Below are 22,350 nucleotides of genomic sequence, written 5' to 3' on the forward strand. Positions count from 1 at the left end.
ATAACAAACGATTAGCATTCTGATAACTACACGTGCGTCGTGTATCGGTGTCTCGCATTGATATCATCGACTGACATGCAATTTCCTCCAATCACAAGGCAAGCAGCAGACCACGTGAATAAATTTTATCCAACGCGAACGCGCACAAAATGAATAGAGGTCGATATAATGGTATATTTTTGCTGCCTATGCGCGGCTCGATTTTAATATTTCGTGGGTTTAACACGCGCGCGTCTTGGTCAAAATTTAATTTGCTTTGTTTTCTTAGACGTCGTGTTGGTAAACATTACTGATTACACAGTATACCCACTACACTGTAACTTCACGCGACGGACAAATCTCGGCGAGCGAAGCGAGCCGGCTCCGGATAGGGGCGGCAAATTTCAATTAGCAGGGGGGCGGCACAAAGTAACGTTACGCCACTGAATGAGTAATGGATAAACTTGTGTTACTTTGTTTCTCTTGTTACTCAAACACTATGTAGGGTGAGTGAATGACTGAATGACTGAATGACTCAACTCACTCTATACTACTGAATTACTAACTAGCTACTAAATAAATATCTCAACACTATAATAAATTAAATGTAAATAAAGTCTTCTTTAGATTAACTATAAAATTAACTTCTTAGGATAAACTACTAAGATCTCTTACAAACTCCCGTTTGTTGTAGGCTTCTGTTTCTTGTAGGCTTCTCTATATTAGGTGAATACTTGATGATCATGAAGGGCCTCTTGAACTAACGACTGTAACTAATGAACAAAAACCCTGGGGGAAAACTACTGTGAGTAAAAGTAAAAGGAAATAGTAAAACCAAGTGAAACTAGAAAAGGAAAGAGGAAGCAGGAACTCCAAGACAAAGAAACTAAACTATAACTATAAATTACTTACCACTCTTTCCACGTCACAGAACACAGATCGTATCTGTCGACCAGAATCTGTAGGATCATTTAAATACTAGACACTCCTCTCTCTTCTGCTGAACTGCTAGAGTCTGGAGTCGACTTAAACACTGGAACACTCCTCTCTCTTCTGCTACACAGCTAGAGTCTGGAGTTGAACCTTATCTTCCTTCTGGAGTCCCTTTACCCCAACACTGTATATACAATCACTGGAACTAAACCTTTGCTAAAGTGAGATACAGGGTTAGATAAGTTGAGTACAATTACAAGCTACAAGATTGCGAACTTAAATAGAATTAAGATTCTAACAGTTTTTACCGAATGCTCATATACCAGTTACTCATGCTGCATTTATAGTCTAATAATATTTATTTGTTTTATTCTCTAGCAAGCATTCTGTAAATCGGAATGTCGCATTTATTATAAAAAGAACTAGCCAACCTCCGCATTATAATCTTTCGTGTGCCAAGTTAGTTTATAAAATCTAATCATATTATAATAAAATTGATCCAATAATTTAAGATGAACGGTATATTGTAGCTCATCATTGTTCAAATTCGAATGAATGAATTAATCAAGTTGTGTTCCCTTTCAACCCAACTAAAAAACAAACAAATGCTTGCTCACCAGTGGTGACGCGATAAAACAACAATAATTGATTGAATTGTGCTATAGTCATTTTTATGTAATTACCTTCAGTTCAAATGAATTCCTAACCATGGGAATTTTGTTACCAGCGTCTCCTAGTTTAGGGAGATTATCAGCCAAATGATCAGAAACGTTATAGTATAGAGCGTGAAGAGGGCCCTGCCAAAATATTTAAAATTGTCTCAGGACACCCCTTCAGCTTCAGTACATCTACATTGTACATTCTAGTGTACTGTAATAATAATAATAATAATTCTATACAGTTACATAATTGAAACAATTATGACCCCTTATTGTGGGCAAAGTATGTGTCTTTGTTAAAGTGTCCTGGTATAAACTTATCTGAGTGACTGCATTAAAATAATTTAAGGAGATTTATCTAAAAGGTCCTTAAATAATTTCAGATCTTTTTTGGCTCCTCCACTGGAGCTTTGCATAAATTCAATATTTTTTCGTACCAGACAAATGTTATGTCGGCCTGGATACAGTACATTTCGCTACCAAATTTATTTTAAAAGTTCCACAATTTGGGGAAAAAGTGCCCCCTTTGATGATCCCCCTCCTGTACAGCATGATACCATACACTATACTATGACACTGATATATCACTAACAATATTGTCTTCCAAAGATCACTACTTGCTGGCCACACACATCTGAACGAAATTCCCCTAGTCTAGTGTTTTTTCAAGTCTTGTTCTGTGAGTAAAGTATGTGTTTTAATAAAATGAATGTATATCTTTGAATTTTTAAGATTTAATTTGAGAATGAAGTATATAGAAATTTTTAATTAGCACTGTATAGTTTAAGATATTTATAGCTGATTATAACCATTGTTACAAAGGCCTTAATTTTTCACCAGCTCTCCAATATCCATCTTGAAGTTGCATTTTATATCATCAAACTACACAATATGAACTTAAGCATACTATATAGTGTAGACTTTCTGTCACAACAAGACTGCAACCCACAGTAACAAATATAAGTTCAGAACCCCTAATGTCTGCTAACAATTTTCTTCTGATCCTAATATGAGCCTTTTCTCTAAAAAGTCAACTGAACTAGCGTTTCAGTGTGTGCAAAAGCTTTCAGGCACGCACATTCCTTGCCCCGTTAGTTACCTGTCCCTTCAAAATCAAACTAACAGTCGAGGACAAAAAGTCATACACCAAATGAGCATTATATTTCTATGAATTGTTTTACATCTTTTTAATCTGTAAAATGTGCTAAAAATTAAATTTCTTGTTTCATTGAAATTTCTTGTTTCATTGACCGATATATCGCATGATTGTTATTTTCAGCAAAACAAAGTTATATTTCTCAACAAAATCTTTACATGTCAACTAAAATTAAACTGTATTCGCTTTTGTAGTTCTCTAGATTTGCTTAAGGTTTGTTCTCAGAACGTTTTTTGCTGAGTATATGTGTATGCTTATGAATTAGCTGATTTTCACTTCTCTAAATCAATCGTTCAGGTCATCAGTTTTTGTGGGTTATGAATAATCCAGAATATAGTCCTTCAAAAAAGCCCAAGTACAATGGATCACAGACTACACATTTTACCAAATCCCGTTTCTTATTAGACTCTGCTACTGACCGCCAGAAATATAAACTTCCAGTCAAATCACTTGCATACAATCCTATCATGTTGGGAGAATTTTCATTGTCTAAGGACAGGATATTTTCTAATGGGGCCACAATACCAACTATTAAAGATGATGCAAAATTGCCAATCGATCTTAATGATGGATTTGAAGACTGGTATGATTCATCAGAAATACCGACACTGGATGTTTTGTTCAAGTGGATATGTGATAACAACTTTGTTATTGATAATATAGGCCTTCTGACATATCGTGGACTTTTGAAGAAAATAGCTGTGACAAAATATGATGTTTACAAAAACCATTGGTGTGTTAGATTAAGTAAGTTATATTCTACTGTCATAATGGATGAGGTTGATACTGAGGAACAGAAAAGAAAGCGCCGCTCTGAGTCAGTGCAACAAAAGAAATTTCAGTACTATGGCCATAAATTTGAAAAGGAAATTCTCGAGGTTGAAGATGATCAAAAAGAAAGTGATATTGTTGTGACGTCAAAAATTGGACAGTACAGATGTCTGTTAGCTGCTGAAGTTGATGGCAAAGACAAAATGGGAAATATTGTTGAGATAAAAACACACCGCATAATGCTAAACGGTCATCACAAACAAGCTTTCGAGCGTAGTAAACTATTGAACACTTATCTACAGTGCTATATTGCAGGTATCAGTCAAACTTGTTTTGGGTTCAGGGATCAGAGAGGGCATGTGACTCAAGTCAAGAACTATTCTCTTGATGAAATTGAGGAGCGTTGTGTGAAAGTGTGGAACAAAGATGCCATAATGCAATTTCTGAGTGAGGTCCTAAAGTGGGCCCTTAATCAGATAGAAACTGGAAAAGTGTATCATCTGCTGTATTCTGGTGATAATCACATAACTCTGCAACAGGTTGAATATGTTAAGTATTTGCCGGATTGGTTTATTGATCATGCTAAAAAATCTCACGAGAATAACAATTCTTAGTGCCATGCTCAAATCTTTGAATACATAGAGTTTGAATATAAAGGATGATATGTTCATATTTTGGATTCAGTATTCATTAATTAATCTAAATAACATTTGCCATCATTTGCAATTAATACTCGGGTGATGCACCTCTTAATTAGTAATTACCAAGGTTGTTGATGTAATGAAATTTCTAATGACATATTACACAGTTTCCTTTTAACCAGTTCGTCATATTAAGAAGTTTCTCAATACAAATTCTTACACCTGTTAACATGAGTTTATGACCTTTTCATTGATATACAAATTAGAAATCTCTATATCAGATCATTTTTAGAGATAGATATGACAAGGAATGACGTAATACACGAAAAAACAGTTGCTGCAGTGGACTCACCAGACCATATTAATTGTGAAAGATGGAAGCTAGAGGCTGTCAGAAATAACAAGATTGTTAAAAACATTATATCAAAAATCGATAAAACGAAGAATTTCAAATTCGAAAATTCGTGTATTTCTTGTGAATTCTGTCCCAATTCAGGTTTGTTATAATCATAATTATCGAGAGCCTTACAAAGCAGCCCTGGAATAGTTTATAAATGAAAACATTTGTAAAAATAAAACGATATTTAATTTTCAGCTTACTGAGTTACGTTTACAAATCCATAATTATTAATTTTACAAGGTATTATTATTAGGTTTAAAAGGTGGTCTAACAAGTGATCCTGAGATATTACTGTGCGAGAATAGTCTCAAATCTGCCTCTGACGTTGAGACCGTTCTTAGTCATGAGCTGGTCCATTTTCTTGATCATCTTAATGTAAGTCAAAACTATATTTCAAGAAATGTACGTTTGATAGCATTTATAATTTCGTCCGGGCCAAAAATCGTAATTCTTTTTCACTCAGCCTTAATCGACTTGTAACTTGGTAAGCTATTGTCCAATCAAATAATCCTCTGGAGAAGTTCTCGTAAAAATTAATAAGAAGGTTCAGTAAAACAATTTACCCAATAGCTTAAAAGTAACTAAAAAATCGGTATTAGAGTGACAGACTGGGGGGGGGGGGGGGGGGGGGTAATGACTACTTTTGGGGACTTGGGGAATTACGTCAACGATTTTACCCCGAGTCCCCATGATTTTTAGTCCCCATTAGTCCCCAAAAGTCTCCATTAGTCCCCATTTAGATGATTTTTAGTCCCCATTAGTCCCCAAAAGTCTCCATTAGTCCCCATTTAGATTTATCCTACTCTTATCTTGGACAAAACATCTCGATCGTATCGTTATTAAACTAACTTGAAAACCATAAATAACTGTCAAAAATTCTGGGGACTTATGGGGACAAATGGTGAATTACGTCAACGAGTTGACCTCTAGTCCCCACGATTTTTAGTCCCCATTAGTCCCCAAAAGTCTCCATTGGTAGTCATTACCCCCCCCCCCCCCCCCCCCCCCGGGGGGGTTAATGACTACTTTTGGGGACTTGGGGAATTACGTCAACGATTTTACCCCGAGTCCCCATGATTTTTAGTCCCCATTAGTCCCCAAAAGTCTCCATTAGTCCCCATTTAGATAATTTTTAGTCCCCATTAGTCCCCAAAAGTCTCCATTAGTCCCCATTTAGATTTATCCTACTCTTATCTTGGACAAAACATCTCGATCGTATCGTTATTAAACTAACTTGAAAACCATAAATAACTGTCAAAAATTCTGGGGACTTATGGGGACAAATGGTGAATTAAGTCAACGAGTTGACCTCTAGTCCCCACGATTTTTAGTCCCCATTAGTCCCCAAAAGTCTCCATTGGTAGTCATTACCCCCCCCCCGACAGACTTAACCAAAATTGAAAAACCATTTTTTTTTCTTTTCAGAATACAGATTGGACAGATATCAAGGCCCTGGCACGTTCAGAGATCCGTGCTGCTAAATACAGTCTAGAATGTCACAACCAATATGGTGCTCAACTTTGGGAGGGAAATCAAGAACATCCCCAGCTGTGCAGTATATCACAGAGATTTAAGCAATGTGTAAGAGACAGAGCCACTGACTCAGTCAGACTTGTCACCAATGTTGGGTCCTTTAAAGCTCGATCTATTGTTGATGAAGTTTTTGAGAAATCATACAGTGAGGAATTGTGAAGATTTTATTAGTTGATTTGTGGATTGTAAAATAGTGGACTATAACTGATACAGAGACATAACAAAAAATTCTCAAAGAAATATTAATGTCTTGGAGTTAGCTCGAGTAATCCAGTTGCCAACTTTATTCCTTTGTTAACGTGTAAAATGATTGGAATTGTACTGACCGTACAAAGGGTCTCTTTAACTACTGGGAATTTTAATTAACTCACATTTCATCTCAGTTTGAACTTTTAGTTGCAGATTTCACCACAAACCTTTATCCACCTTTCAAAATCGTTTTACCACCAAGCATGGACTTTTGATTGATCACAACAAATATCGCCTCAGGATGTTATATTTCTAATTATTTTGTAAATACTGTATAAAAATAAATTTTAGATAAGTATTGAGCCTATTTCAAATTAAGAACTTACTAGCCCAGAGTTAGATTTATTAAACTAGTGTAATGAAAATCTATTAGATTTTAAATTGTGTAACTACCCAAACTTTGTTCATAACTGATAATTAAAATGTATGTTTAATCCCCATATAAATTTCTTAGAAGTTTTAATATTGTGGCAATCGGTGTCTGAATATTACAATGTCTCGTGATATTATTTTGAAATTAAGATAGACTATAATAAATAATTCCTTATAGAATGTCGAGCCCTGGAGGGGAGCAACAGCGCTACTTCTGTCATCAATGTAACACAACGTGTATCCCGCAACCTCCTGAGTTCCTATGTCCTTCATGCAATGAAGGATTCATTGAGCCAGTAGTAACACCTCCGCCACTATCTAGACCTCCTATGGGAATGTTCCCTAGACTTCCAGTGAGTTTACAAAATTTCATCAATCTAGACTTTCAATCTAGACTTTCAAACTTAATCCTATCTTCACCTCACAAAGATTCATTAGAGAAGATATGTATTGTAACTTATTTCTTATTTATTGTAACCCGTCACAGGAGGATATAGAAATGGGAGCAGTAGGTGGAAATGCTGATCTGGGTCTCAGGACCTCAATAGATACGTTTAGCAGAGGTCACATGCAACGTCACATGGAGGCGCTTCATCTCAACGACTTGCGGTCCTTGTTTCAGGGTTTCACTCCTCCTGCCACATCTGCTTCAGGTTTACTATTACTCTAAATTTATTAATTAAACTTAGAAACTGATATCAATTAATAACGTAACTGCACCTGCAACCTTACAACCAATTCTTTTTCATCCTGCTATATTTTCTATTTAAGAATAATTTGACAGGTGAGAGAATGAGAGTTTCCCCGCCAACTTTAAGCAGTGGCTCCAACTCTAGTTCCTCTAACAGTGGGGCCACCCCTAACAGTGGCACCCTGCCCACTAGTGGCACCATGCCCACAAGTGGCACCATGCCTAGCAGTGGCACAGTGCCTAGCAGTGGCCCAACACCAATTAGGGTTGGAGGACATTCTCATCGTATCCATACATCCAATGTTAGTCCCCATTCAGCGGGTGTGCCACCTCCTGAACTCTTCCCGGTAAGAACACTGTTTCGTTAGACTTTCTAAATTTTATCAAATAACGGAGTAGTTCGCTGTTTATTAGTCTCATGATTGAAATACTGATATCTGGATATTATCCGGTTGGAAGAGACAAGGACAAGTGAAACAAGGAAGTTAGGAGTAAGGGCAAATTTTCGGCGTCAACGCCATCTTCAGGCTAAAATTGTTATAAATGTTAGTATATAATAAATGCTTCTATACTAGTTAAAATGCTAAATTAAAATTACACACACTGAATACAGGTTACATCAAATGGTATTGTACATTACATTGAAAATAGTGATGTACACACGTTTTACACTCTGTCCAAGTACATAATATCTACTGAACAGCAGGGTCGTGTGCTATTTGTTTAAATTTGTCTTTGAATATGTTGTAAAAGAAATCCCTTAAGCTTCTCGCACTCTTCTTTGTTATTGATACTAGGTTTAAATAAATTAATGTAGTAAGCTTCTGTCACTTTACGTTTAATGGTGCTATATAAGTTAATTTCTAAAATATCGAAGGAAATATCTGGTTCTATGTTATCGTGAAACTCTGAATAATGAGCAGCCAACGCATTATCAGGATAGGTTAAAGGCCTGTTGACTGCTCTTCGATGCTCTGAAAATCTATCGTGTGCTGTTCTACTCGTTTCCCCTATATATAGCTCTTGACATAATTTACACGTAACTTTGTATATGACACATTTTGGTTTGCAGTCGTGATTTGTTGTGATGAGTGGACATATGATACAGTTTGGTATGGTGCAGTGTGGTTTGTCGTGTGGTCGTGATGAACATAAGATCTCTGAGAGTTGTGGTGTGAATATGAATTTGAAGCAGAAAAAGAATATCACACTGCACGCCAACAGCCACCACAATGAGGGAACTAAAGTAGCAACCATCAAGAACTTCTACAAAACGGCTGCTTTTTGCTCATCAACACCAGAGTATAAAGAAGAGTCCATGAAGATAGTAGACAACTTGTTGGTCAACAACGGTTACCAAGACCCACGACGTATAAACAAAACAGGACGACTTCACCCTCTCTCACCTACAACACGTCATAACCCTTCATCATCAAACATACAAGATACCGACCACGTAACATGCACTCTACCATTCATCAACGAGCCATTTTCCAAAGAAGTCACTCAATTTGCCCTCTCACACAACTTACCGGTCAAATTCATATTCACACCAGGTAAGAAACTCTCAGAGATCTTATGTTCATCACGACCACACGACAAACCACACTGCACCATACCAAACTGTATCATATGTCCACTCATCACAACAAATCACGACTGCAAACCAAAATGTGTCATATACAAAGTTACGTGTAAATTATGTCAAGAGCTATATATAGGGGAAACGAGTAGAACAGCACAAGATAGATTTTCAGAGCATCGAAGAGCAGTCAACAGGCCTTTAACCTATCCTGATAATGCGTTGGCTGCTCATTATTCAGAGTTTCACGATAACATAGAACCAGATATTTCCTTCGATATTTTAGAAATTAACTTATATAGCACCATTAAACGTAAAGTGACAGAAGCTTACTACATTAATTTATTTAAACCTAGTATCAATAACAAAGAAGAGTGCGAGAAGCTTAAGGGATTTCTTTTACAACATATTCAAAGACAAATTTAAACAAATAGCACACGACCCTGCTGTTCAGTAGATATTATGTACTTGGACAGAGTGTAAAACGTGTGTACATCACTATTTTCAATGTAATGTACAATACCATTTGATGTAACCTGTATTCAGTGTGTGTAATTTTAATTTAGCATTTTAACTAGTATAGAAGCATTTATTATATACTAACATTTATAACAATTTTAGCCTGAAGATGGCGTTGACGCCGAAAATTTGCCCTTACTCCTAACTTCCTTGTTTCACTTGTCCTTGTCTCTTCCAACCGGATAATATCCAGATATCAGTATTTCTAAATTTTACATTAATTGAATCCAAGTATTGTAGACGCCTTAGACAATCTTGATATTGCAACTGTGCTTTTGTAGAGTTATATGTTCAACTAAATCAGTAATTTTCCGATTACTTCTCGATACTTCAAAATATTACCCAATTACATAAAATTATCTAAAAGAGATATTTTTATAAGGGAATGGGACCTGGCGGAACCAGCAGATTCAGGTTTGTACTAGGGGATAGTCTGAACGCTGACGGGAACACAGACGTCCCTACACTGTTCAGTATGATAATGTCCGGGCTGAGTGGAGATCCACAGCCTATGGTTGGTAATCCTGGTGACTATGCATGGGGACCAACTGGGCTTGACAATATCATCTCTCAACTGATCGGACAACTAGATGGGTCCGGGCCACCCCCTGCACAGGAGCAAACCATTGACTCACTGCCTGAGGTGTATGTACCCAAAAAACACATAGAAAATAAGCTTGACTGTACAGTGTGTCAGGAATATTTTACTGAGGATATGAAGGTCAAAGAGCTACCATGTAACCATTACTTCCACATTGACTGTATAGTACCGTGGTTGAAGCTCCACAATTCTTGTCCCATCTGCCGAATCTCAATAGACGGACAGCAGGATGCCTCCATGGAGGACGTTTCCATGGTGAACCTGTCTGGGGAGGGAGACAGTCTGCCTGATCTGGAGGACCATTCTGCTAACTCTGCGGCGGAGACGAATCAGCCGACACCTCCTCTACCCACCAGTCAATCTCAAACTATACACGAGGATGATTTGGACTGAAATTGTGCAAAATAGAGAAAGTTTTGATGAGTGTGGATATAAAGATCAGAATTTTGTACAGAGAAAGAATCGTAAAAAATTCCGAAATTTGTAAATTTGATGGGATCTCGTAAGGCCGAGCGTGAGTTTTTAACATAGTAGTGTTTAGTAGGAGGCATCACGGCTCTCACCATTCCACGTTTCGGCACTCATTGGCTTTTCACTAAGATTATTAAAATATTTGTAAAAGGCCAATGAGTGCCGAAACGTTCATTATTTTCATATACACACATAGTTTCACCAGTTATTTCCTACGTTTTACTTTGTCGAGAGCCGTGATGCCTCCTACTAAACACTACTCAATTTGAGGGGGAAAACTGAGCCGTAAAATGTAATTCAAAGATACTGTAATTGTATTTGCAGTCAGTACCTTGTATATTCTGAAAAGTTTGCCAAAAATATAAAGACAGTTACTATTAAGTTTCCAACTTTTTCGTCGCCCGAACGAGGACAAAACTTTTTGCGCAATTTTTGTGATCAAATTGATTTATAATTTTTTGGTATCGAACTTTTTGGGGTTGAGGTAATATAATCCGCCCTCCTGCGGCATTTTAAAGCAACATATTTGTATCCATCCTAATTCACGTTTCGCTGATTAAGAGTTTTCGAATCATGTTTTACTAACCACATTTATTAACAAAATATTTTACCAGACCCTCTCCGAGTTAAAGAGCGAATTTGCTACAATTTTGTATATGGCACGTTTTATGATAAAATTAGTTAATTAGATGAATTTTGTTACGTACCGCCTCAGCTAGTTGTATCATTTTCTTGGTTTTTGTTGTGCAATTTAAGGAATATAACAATCGGTCACATTAACAATTCAACTTATTGGAAGGCGCGACGCCGTGTACGCTGATATCATAACATTCTTAGAACGCGCGTTCCTCTTAACAGAAATCTGGATTTTACATGAACGTTCTTAAATATCAGTCAGGTTTCCACGCTAGTTTTACTTAAACTGACTCATCACATAACATTTAGGGTTAGGATGTGCGGGAGATTAATATGCGTACTGGAGGGGCATAATTTAACAGTGAGGTGCCAGTTTCGGGATAGCGCAGGAAATGTAAGTACATTTACTGGACAGTTTCAAACATAGCTTAATCACAGAACTCAGTGGAATTTCAAAAGATGTTAAATAGACCTTAAGCTATACGCCGAGTCTAACTCTGAGATAACAACCCAGATGATGAGACCAGAGTGGGAAGGTAGCTATCACACACCCGGGTACAATCTACCTCCAACCTCTCAGATACCGGTTCTGTTTGGAAAGATGGGAGAACGGAAATTTAGGTGAGAAATTTATATCTTCAACACATTATAACTTGTGTGGTAATATATGAGCCTATAAGCAACTTGCAAACTTGTAAAACTAGAAGTTATTAACCATGGATGTCAGGTCAATGAGATGGGGTTTGGTGCCCTCTAGTCACACCAAGTCGATCAAAGACTTCAAATTGTCCACGCACAACTGCCGGGCTGAGAACTTGCTAGAATCACAAATCTACTCTAAAGCTTTCTTTAAAGGACAGCGCTGTGTGATACCAGCTGACGGTTTTTACGAATGGAGTTCCACTAAAGGAGCGGAGAAAATACCCTACTTTGTCCACAGGAAAAATTCAGATGAAAGCGGGGAGAGAAATGTTAGTTTGAGGGACTAGAATAATTAATTGGTATTATTATTTATATTTAACTCATAATATTTAACGTTACCACCGCGTGGTCTGCAGTGTTACTTTTTAGATAATAAATAATTGTTTTATGTGAATGTTTCATGAACGTCTTGCAATTCTAGCGTTGAAAATTTGAAACGTTTCAGCTCCTAATGATGGCAGGTCTATATGACAAATGTCGACTGAATAACGAGGATTGTATACTATACTCCGCTAGTGTCATCACAGTCAGTGCCTCAGCACCAATGAGCTGGTTACACCATCGCATGCCTGTGGGTATTCATTGTACATTAACTGAGCTAAAATCTCTCCTTTTCTTTAATGGAAATAGAATATCAGGTAAATTTCATCTATTAAGTACATTTATCTGCAGGCGCTATTGGAGACGGAAGAAGAAGTAAAGAAGTGGTTACACACAGGAACGCTTAAGGCGAAGGAAACGCTACCTCTTCTTTCGTCCCGACTATGCATTGACCTCTATCCAGTAAGCAAGGTGGTCAATAGTGTGTCAACGAATGGACCTCACTGCATCCAGAAAACAGGTTAGATTCAAGATGATTCATAATAGGGGGGGGGGGGGGGGGGGGGGTTGGGGGATAACTAGTGATAAAATAAGCTTTCCAATCATCCATTCATGACTTTTTCAGAGTTAACATATTTAAAAAATAGTTCATGTTAAGAAGTGAACAGTGGATATATCTGTTAAAATAAGTAATACGTGAATATCTTTTATTACAAGTTTATTGGTTTAAGTCGTTAATTAAGACACCATTCCATAACGCATTGAAATCTGAAAGTTCTTTAAGCTCGAAATAAATTTCGCTAGGACTGGTAAACCAACATATTACTCTATTCGCAATTTTCACCATAAAACTAAAACTGAGCCACTGGTAAAAACTAAAATTATAAACTGAAACGTTATGAAGTGAGCTTGAAAGTTTATTTCACTGTGCATTTCAGAGCCACCTAAGAAAAGGAAGTCGAACACTCTGGACAATTTCTTCAACAAGAAAGCTAAGACATCCCCCGACCCAGTCTCTGATGATATGATAAAGAAGGAGGATGACCGGGCAGGCACCTCAAATAAGTAAAACAATAAACATATTGAGCCAAGATATCGAATAATGCTTATCGAAACCTCCAAAGAAAGGTCTCAGAAGTTTTTAATAGTTATCAGATTGATATATTGCTTTCGTTTACGGAAGGGCAGTTTTTATTTAACATATTTTCAATCGATCACAATTTAATGCCCGTATTTTAATTGTTTTTAATTTGAAGTGGTCGGACGTCAAATTAAAATGACGTTTGTACATCTTTTTTATTCTAAATTAAAATCTAATAACGTTATTTTATCTACATTTCACACGAATATAATCAATTAATTATTCAATTTTAATTTTATCAGTTTTTACAAGATTGCTTGTTTCATTATAGAGCGAACTCCTCGAGTAAATAATAAATATATTCATGCACAGATTTGATTTCTCTCACAAAAGGTTTCCTATTCATATTCTTATCTTTCCTGTTTATAAGCTATAACCCGGATTATTCCAACAATTGTTTAAAATTACACTCAACTTCTCAGCATCACATGACATCAGATATAAAGATAGTACCACTTGGGGCGGGCCAGGATGTGGGTCGAAGTTGTGTGCTTGTCTCGATGGGCGGAAAGAATATAATGTTTGATTGTGGGATGCATATGGGATATCAGGACGAGAGAAGGTTCCCAGATTTCTCCTACATTTGCCAGCCTGGCGGAGCTACAGATGTCATAGATTGCCTGATAATATCTCACTTTCATCTCGACCACTGTGGTTCTTTGCCTTATTTCACCGAGAAATTTGGGTATAATGGCCCTCTTATCATGACAGCCCCTACTCGGGCCATAGCTCCTATATTGCTGGAAGATTACCGGAAAATAACTGTCGACAGGTTAGTTAGCTACATAATAAATTGTTAACTTCAATCAATACTTAAAAGTTAAGAGTTATTTGAATTATTAATTATTGACGACGATTAAATATATAATATCGGTAACATAAGGTTGTTACTTGACAACTTGATTTGTCCCCCACAGGTACGGAGAGACAGACTTCTTCACGACCCCACAAATAAAGCAATGTATTAAGAAAGTAAGGACGATAAGGGTTCACGAAACGATACAAGTCGACAAGGATATCAGTGTCAAGTGTTACTACGCAGGTGAGTCATCCTGCAACCAACCATTAGTTTTTATTCAGATATTGAGCAGGCGTAGTTTGGAAATTATCATGATTATATAAGATAATGCTATTTTTAGCACTTTTTAGCAAAGTGTTATTCAGGTCACGTGTTAGGAGCAGGAATGTTCCTGGTAAAAGTGGGGAACCAATCAGTTCTCTACACGGGGGACTACAACATGACACCAGACCGGCATTTGGGTTGTGCCTGGGTAGACCGGTGTAATCCGACTGTTCTTATTTCTGAGTCCACTTACGCTACCACTATACGCGACTCCAAGAGATGTCGTGAACGAGACTTTCTGAAGAAAGTTTACAATTGTGTCGAGGCTGGTGGGAAAGTGCTGATTCCAGTATTTGCTTTGGGTCGAGCTCAGGAACTTTGTATTCTTGTCGAGGAGTTTTGGGAGAGAATGAACTTGAAGGTTCCAGTATTCTTTTGTCACGGTTTGACTGAGAAAGCTACAAATTACTACAAACTTTTTATCACGTGGACGAATGAGAAGATTAAATCTTCGTTTGTTAACCGGAACATGTTCGATTTCAAGCACATTTCAGCCTTTGACCGGTCCTACATGAATAACCCGGGTCCAATGGTGGTGTTCGCTACTCCTGGTATGCTGCATTCTGGCATGTCCCTCAGTATCTTCAAAGCCTGGTGTCACGAAGCTAAGAACATGATTATCATGCCTGGCTATTGTGTGGCAGGTACTATGGGTCACAAACTTCTAAATGGCTCAAGAAAGGTTGATACAGATAAAGGGCCGATAACTGTCAACATGACGGTCGAGTATTTATCGTTCAGTGCCCACGCTGATGCAAAAGGAATTCTCCAACTCATTAAAAATTGTCAGCCTAAAAATGTCGTTTTAGTTCACGGAGAGGAGAGAAAAATGACATTTTTAATGGAAAAAATAACGGATCAGTTCGAGATACCGTCGTTTAAACCCGCTAACGGAGAACAGATAAACATTCCTTGTCAGCCCCAAGTCTCCGCTACCATGTCAAAAGAAACATTCAAAACAGTGCGTAGTGCTGGGAATCAGTTTGAAGGAATGGTGGTTCGGAAGAACAACCAACTCGTCCTCTTATCAAAAGAGGAAGCAGTCCAGCAGCTCGGTCTTAAACCTCATACCCTCAATCTCAACTACAAACTCTGTCTATCAGGACTAAATCTAGAAGGTTCCGTGATCATGGAGAGACTTCACTCTCAGCTGTCCTCCATTATATCAGACCAGAAATTAGGTACGTTTAAGCGGCAGCATGACGGTACACTAAACTTGAATTCAGTTCACATCACGTGCCGAACAGAGGGAGGGAGGTCTGTTATCCATGTATCCTGGAATGTAGAGGATGAACCCATTGGCAAGGCTGTGTCAGAAATTTTAGAGGAGTGTGGCGAGGACCTTATCACGAACTAAGCTTTAAATGAAGATAATTTATTGTAAACTTCGCTTTTTAAAATTTCTTGATTGCTTATTTTCATAGAATTTTTATCTTTGCAGATCAAACTAAATCTGACACAAATCTTATTTATTTTACCATCCACTTTATTCTAATATTGATAATTTTGATGTTTCCATTCTTTAATACATCATATCACATATGAGACTGAGTGATATTGTTGCCATTTGGTTTAAAAACTGTATTTCTAAGCATCAAATTACTTATTTGAATTGCTATGAAATTGAAAGATCGAAATTAAATCTGTACTTCTATACTAGATAAGATCATGATAAGAAGGCAGACACGATTGAGAAGAGAATATCTTTACCGCAAGGTTAGTTTCATCATTTTGTTTCAATCATATCGTTTTTATTCCGCGGCCGCAAAATGTGGAACTCTCAATTTCGACTTGTTCAATGTTAATGCCATTCTGTTGTAAAATATTCTGTTGTCAATAATACCATTCGGATAAAATACTAGGTAACCCACAATCCTAATAATAATATTTCGTAGGGTCTCGAGGAGAAAGAGAGAGCTACAGCTGAGAGGAAGGCTCAGCTAAAAGTAGCTGTAGAGGAAGGTAAACGGATACCAACTGAATTAAAGAAGGATGCGATCAACCTTCAGAAACAGATCGATCTTGACGGTAAGAACTTTCCGTTTTTATCAAAGTTTGACAACCTTTCATCAGATTGTCGTACGGTTTACCTTATTGTTAGCGTGCTACCGAATATAAGATTGTACTGACAGTTTAATATGCCAGGGAATGCGGATACGACAATAAACTCTATAGATGACGAGTATCTGTACGCGGGAGTACAAGACCCCAAACTAGTGCTCACCACCTCCCACGACCCCTCCTCTCGACTCAAACAGTTTGCAAAGGAGATCCGTCTCATTCTCCCAAACTGTCAGCGCCTCAACCGTGGACACTTCGTGGTGAAGGATCTGGTAGAGGCGTGTAAAAGTAACGATGTGACAGATCTGGTAGTGTTACATGAGCACCGTGGTGTCCCGGACAGCATTGTCATCTGTCATCTCCCTTACGGCCCTACTGCTTATTTCTCCCTCTCCAATGTGGTCATGAGGCACGACATCCCCAATGTTGGACCTGTTCAGGAGGTCTACCCTCACCTTATCTTCCAGAATTTCACTACCAAACTGGGAAAGCGTCTTGAGAGTATATTAAAATACCTGTTCCCTGTTCCAAAACCCGAGAGTAAACGAGTTATGTCGTTCGTTAACAGTGAGGATTACATATCCTTCAGACATCACACCTACACCGGGCCAGATAACAAGATCGAGCTGTCCGAGGTAGGTCCCAGGTTCGAGATGAGGTTATTTGAAATCAGACAAGGCACCTTGGAGCAGAATCACACTAATATCGAGTGGAAGTTGAGACCGTATATGAACACTGCCAAGAAGAGATACTTTCTTGGGGACGAAGAGGAAGAAACGTGATGAGGGAGATGATTTAATTTATTACTTAACTTTCAGCTGTTCTGTTTCGTCCAGATGAATCTACTTTACTTCTGCGTTTTAACTGATTGGGGTTTTTTATTTTATTTTTAACAACAGTCGACTATTGGACGGATTTGACCAATTTTGTAAGCTGCACAATTTATCTTATCATAATCATGTTTTATTGAAATTTGAATATCAAACGATTATTCAAACCCAAATTTTAAATATATTTGTCAAATTTAATTGCATTATTTCGACAGTTTTCTCCTCATACCTCAAATTCTTCTGTTTAGTTTAACATGGCTCCACTAAACTAGACTCTCTATTTAGTGATGGAGGGAGAAAAACCGTGGGACAGTACCTACCAATACCAGTGTAAAAAGAAGATGTTTGAGGAGCACAAAGAAGAGTTGGGGGAAAGTAGAGCGGTGGCCCTGGCAAACGTGTGGGCTAATTATCATTTCTTAAGTATGCCGGCTAGCTATCTCTCCTTAGATATGCGTGTTTACTATCTCTTCTTAGTGATGTGATTTCATAGGATCGTTTTAAACATTTTCTAGGTTCATTCATTTTCAATTTGCACTACGTTCTGTTTTTAATTGTTTTCTTCTTTGTTTGATCACATAATATATCCGGCAGATTGTTCCTACCCTCCTGAAGCATTAGCAGCCATCAACAGCTGGGGACCTCCACCTAGAGATGCAATGTATGAGGAGAAGATGAAAGAGTTAAAGGACAGAGAGGCAATAATGGCTGGAGATAAACCTACAAGGTACATTAATACTATGTTAGCCAAGTTAATATAATACCTTCAAGATATAGATACTGGATGCAAGATAAGAGAAAGTTCATGTTCAAGAGATAAGAGAGGATAGAAACATTGCTTTCAGTAAAATTATTAATTGCAATTTTAGTGCCCCCCCCCCCCCCCCCCGCCACATTTCTATGTGCTTCTAATCAGTGGAATAAATTCACCTCGTTAAAACTTTAAACACGTATCTTTATGAAGTAATGTGTGAGAAATTATACATAATAACGATTACATATTAAGAAGATAATTTAATATTGCTACTAAAGTCTAAAATACTCATTGTAGACGGCCACAAATTCGTCAACATTCAACATCATTAACGCTTTCCTCAATCCTCACTCATAGTCATATCGATTATTCTGACAGAATCTTTGAGTTTCTTTAACAATCGTTTATGTTCATATGACGGAGGAGGAGATTGGCAACGTGGATCATACTCTCCGTCCACATTAGATGTTATCATTATCACAACACAGTATACTCTAGCTCGTGACATCTTCAGGTAGAGGGAAGGTAATGGACATTGTTCCATATGGTCTAATACAATAACAGCAGGGTACTCAGTCGAGTAGCAAGAGTCCACCACACACCACTCCATTTTACCAGATCTGTACTTCACAACGCCTACTTTGAACCCACAAGGAACATCTGTATTAATGTGTAGTTTATCGAATTCTTTGTTCAAGATTGAAGTTAATTTGGTTTCTGTATCCTTCATATTGATGACGTACAGAACTGTTCGAGGTCCCTGTATTGCATGTCCTGGTTTTAGGGCTGGTAACAAAACTTCTATATTGTCAGTTCTAGACTCAAAATTATTGTTAGAATCAACTATTTCATTTCTTATCTTCAATAAGATACCCGCTAAATCGCCAGTACTTCTCATGTTCAACGATAAATTAACTCTATTGTCAGCTGGTATGAGTTGAATGATTGGCTCGTACACTTCCGACATGACAATTTCATAAAAAGAGCTTATCTGGGTTAAATCACTCGTAATCCAGACTCTGTTGGATAATGATAATTGTTTAAATCTACTTAGTAGGTCCTCACGATGTAGTGTGTACAGCGCTGCTTGACAATCATCTACGAAAACGTGCACATTCCTTCCCACTAGTTTCTCCATAAGTTGTATAAAACCACAATATCTCACTATGTTAACCATCACTACCTGGTTATTGTGCTCTGATATCACCTCTACCAAGGTATCTAACGAATCCTTGTGAAAGATTGCTTCCACAGTTTTGTGTCCGATATCAGCCTCGTCAAAAATATTTTTATAATGTAAAATGTTGGAGTTGCTAGTTTTAACGAAGAAGACAGCTCTGTTCACTTTGCTAGATGAGATCAACTGTATTATCTTAGCTAACAAAATTATGGTTTTCCCTGAACCTGCTGACAGTCCATTTATGAATAGAAGGTTATCATCCCTGTTGAAGGTTTCGCATTGTTCTGATGTCAAATTCTTTACTCCGATGATATCTCTAAAGATGTGAACTCCGTTGTTAATATTCACAGCTTCAACTTCAGATCCCTTCCTTACATCATGATTTAGTGGATAGTTTGAACTAGGAGATACTATATCTTCCTTTCTTAACAACTTATCAATTTCCACTACACACTTTCCTAAACTACACCTCTGTTCATCGCACATGTTTTCATCAGTGCACCATATAGCAATAATTGTTTCTTTGACTTCTTTTTGAATAATATCGATAGCATCTCCTGTAATGAAGTTCGTTACATTTGTACACCACCAGCTCCTGAAATTAAGGAAATCTTCTTGGCAGATGATCTGCTTCTTCTGCTCTTCATCCATGTCAGTTAAAAGAATACGGGGTGTACTTGGAAAAGCGGAGAAACTAAATACCAAACATTCCTCCGGGCCATTCTTCATCATGCTCTCAATTAAACATTTCATTTTATCTCCCTGGTCTTGGGATTTTTCGAATGCCAGAGAAAGTTGTTTTCTTTCTTTCTCGGTTAAATCTTTGGCCACTTTCTTGACAAGGGAAATATTACTCACCTCAACTATCACAATAAAGTTCCTTCCAATAACCAAAAAATCGATGTCGCCTTCTTGTTCTGCAGGATTCTTTCTGCAAGCCACACAATTACTTCTAACATGTCTGGTATCGCACAGTCTATGTTGGTGATGAGTATACTGGAACTGTTGCAGAATTAAGAAGTCTCCACTCAGTCCCTCCAGTGCCCGATACACCATCATGATCACTTCTGCCTCATATTTTGCCTGCAGACACTCTTCATTATCAAAATCTCTGCTGGAACCCCCCTCTTTGTCTATGTTGATGTTTCGTCTGCTCGGAGCAGGTGGTAGCATTATCGGAGTCTCATATTCCGAAACACAGTACTTCTCAACGATTTCTTTACCTTTTACTTTGTACTCTTCCAACGTAGTGAGCTCTGAAAAATACCACGTTAGAGATAAATAGCCCATCGTCTTAGTCTTACTTCAAAATAATGATCTTTATTATTGAAAATATTTAAAATAGTAGTAGTCCGCGAGTACTGAATCAGTAAACCTACCAGACATATTGCTTTGTTCACCTTGACCAGCAGTCGCAAGTATATAATTGTAATTCATTTCTACCACAGCTAATACAACTGCGAATGTAATATCAATACAAAAAACAGTTTTAAAATTTGACCGCTAAATGCAGGGTATATCAGTTTTAGAGGACAAGAGGCATTTTTTTCCCTTTGAATCAATCAAACTAGATGAATTGTTGTAAATACTGAGATCAAACTATCAATTTACAGGCTATCGTCAAACATGTTGCAAGGCGTCATCTTCAGTGACATAAGCCCTAGAAATTGTAAAAAGTTAGTAAAAATCTGAACACTCTTAAAACGGTTATAAAGTTAAAATTAAGATGTAAGGAGTAAGGGAAGGCCAAAAGGAGTTTTTAGAGGAATTTAGGGAACATCTTTACTTGCTCAGGGTTTAGCGCCAGGATAAAGATTCCTACATAGTCCAATCAAATGTTATCGGATAATTCAACGTAAGTTTAGAACTCAAAACGAACGATTTTCAAGTGCAGTCAATTAACAGTCATTTAAAAGTGTTACAATAAGAAAGTCAATGATAAAATCTAAAATTCTGTCTCAGACACAACAGTCACTGATGAGAGAGAAGAACAAAATGACAAATGTACGAAACTAATTTAACATTGAGTAGAAAGTAGAAATAGAAATGGCGGCTGCTGGACTGACCTTGTTATTCCTAATAAGGATTGTCATGGGTGTGTTTAGGCGGGAAAATACTCGTTCCCGCCTAAATAGTAAATAGGCATTTCTTCATCTACAATCTGTCTGTATATAACTGGAGTCTGGTTGTGTACATCACTGTACATTGTACAATGTACACCCATTTTCAAGGGCAGGTACCACATGAAATATATAATATAATACATGATATTTGTTTGCAGTTCACCGTTCAATGAATAATCAAATGTATCATTTTAACAGTAAGCTTACATTCAGAACTATCGCAAAAATGAGGATTAGCTTTGAAATCCATGGCTGTAAATTTTGTAAATTGCAAAAGCGACCCCTCCTTAAAACTTTGCTGGTTTTCCTTAAAATAGGATTCAGTAGTTAAACCGGTTTTGTTTCAGCCAAAAGAAGAAGCAAAGAATGCAAATGCACATGTGACAGAGTGACCGGTAAAAGAGACTCTCAAGAATATCAAGGGTCAGTTCAGATCTTGAAAGTTTTGGAGTTTTACCTCTAATAGGTAATTATCTAAAAGACCGTTATCAGAATTAACTCCATTAACTCGAGTTTGTTCTTTGGAGGGAGCCTCCAAAATCCGGACGGAAAGCAGAACACTTGAATCGAGTCACTTTAAGTCGACGAAAACTGATAACTTTATTATTCAGCGAAGAGAGTGACATTTTTCTAATCTTCATTTTAATATTTGACAAGTTGGTGTTTAAGTTGTATCTATACTATTTCTATTCCACATATTATTTAATGCTTTTATTGTCATTTTATTGCAATTTAACGTGTGCGTGTCAAGTTTAAACGTTATAACATAGACTCTTGTTAATGGGAAGATGGTCCACATTTTTAAACATCAATCTCCCTATACATATAACATATTGTATTAACCAAATCTTTCGGCATTTAAATTCTACTGAATTAGGTGATGGGTATTCGGATTATTTACATTTCTTGTGATATCTAAGAT

General features: G+C 37.3%; 7 protein-coding genes across 7 annotated transcripts in view; 5 read left to right on the top strand and 2 right to left on the bottom strand.

The window, feature by feature from the left end:
• LOC134814625 (dynein axonemal assembly factor 6-like) overlaps window positions 1-22,350 on the bottom strand; it is a 99,041-nt gene that overhangs the window by 46,030 nt on the left and 30,661 nt on the right. The window lies entirely within an intron of this gene.
• On the top strand, window positions 6,850-10,580 carry LOC134814618 (E3 ubiquitin-protein ligase RNF126-like). The gene is made up of 4 exons (XM_063822753.1): window positions 6,850-7,046; window positions 7,181-7,346; window positions 7,478-7,731; window positions 9,868-10,580. Exons 1-4 carry the CDS (start codon window positions 6,873-6,875, stop codon window positions 10,477-10,479), a joined length of 1,206 nt encoding a protein of 401 aa, XP_063678823.1. The 5' UTR covers window positions 6,850-6,872; the 3' UTR covers window positions 10,480-10,580.
• On the top strand, window positions 11,503-13,606 carry LOC134815301 (abasic site processing protein HMCES-like). Its single transcript, XM_063823818.1, has 6 exons — window positions 11,503-11,587; window positions 11,708-11,814; window positions 11,921-12,164; window positions 12,341-12,466; window positions 12,568-12,736; window positions 13,155-13,606. The coding sequence occupies exons 1-6, from the start codon at window positions 11,510-11,512 to the stop codon at window positions 13,283-13,285; spliced, it is 855 nt and encodes a 284-aa protein (XP_063679888.1). The 5' UTR covers window positions 11,503-11,509; the 3' UTR covers window positions 13,286-13,606.
• Window positions 13,784-15,983, top strand: LOC134814612 (integrator complex subunit 11-like). Its single transcript, XM_063822742.1, has 3 exons — window positions 13,784-14,129; window positions 14,275-14,399; window positions 14,522-15,983. The coding sequence occupies exons 1-3, from the start codon at window positions 13,786-13,788 to the stop codon at window positions 15,835-15,837; spliced, it is 1,785 nt and encodes a 594-aa protein (XP_063678812.1). The 5' UTR covers window positions 13,784-13,785; the 3' UTR covers window positions 15,838-15,983.
• LOC134814620 (U3 small nucleolar ribonucleoprotein protein IMP4-like) lies at window positions 16,145-17,497 on the top strand. The gene is made up of 3 exons (XM_063822756.1): window positions 16,145-16,196; window positions 16,376-16,508; window positions 16,626-17,497. Exons 1-3 carry the CDS (start codon window positions 16,149-16,151, stop codon window positions 17,321-17,323), a joined length of 879 nt encoding a protein of 292 aa, XP_063678826.1. The 5' UTR covers window positions 16,145-16,148; the 3' UTR covers window positions 17,324-17,497.
• LOC134814626 (uncharacterized) lies at window positions 17,656-22,140 on the top strand. The gene is made up of 3 exons (XM_063822764.1): window positions 17,656-17,794; window positions 17,966-18,098; window positions 21,776-22,140. Exons 1-3 carry the CDS (start codon window positions 17,659-17,661, stop codon window positions 21,810-21,812), a joined length of 306 nt encoding a protein of 101 aa, XP_063678834.1. The 5' UTR covers window positions 17,656-17,658; the 3' UTR covers window positions 21,813-22,140.
• On the bottom strand, window positions 18,330-20,967 carry LOC134815876 (uncharacterized). Its single transcript, XM_063824467.1, has 2 exons — window positions 20,685-20,967; window positions 18,330-20,561 (listed from the first exon to the last, which is right to left on the bottom strand). The coding sequence occupies exons 1-2, from the start codon at window positions 20,740-20,742 to the stop codon at window positions 18,466-18,468; spliced, it is 2,154 nt and encodes a 717-aa protein (XP_063680537.1). The 5' UTR covers window positions 20,743-20,967; the 3' UTR covers window positions 18,330-18,465.

The sequence above is a fragment of the Bolinopsis microptera genome, chromosome 5 (assembly GCF_026151205.1).
Source record: "Bolinopsis microptera isolate Bmic1 chromosome 5, MBARI_Bmic_1.0, whole genome shotgun sequence".
In the NCBI taxonomy this organism is placed as follows: domain Eukaryota; kingdom Metazoa; phylum Ctenophora; class Tentaculata; order Lobata; family Bolinopsidae; genus Bolinopsis; species Bolinopsis microptera.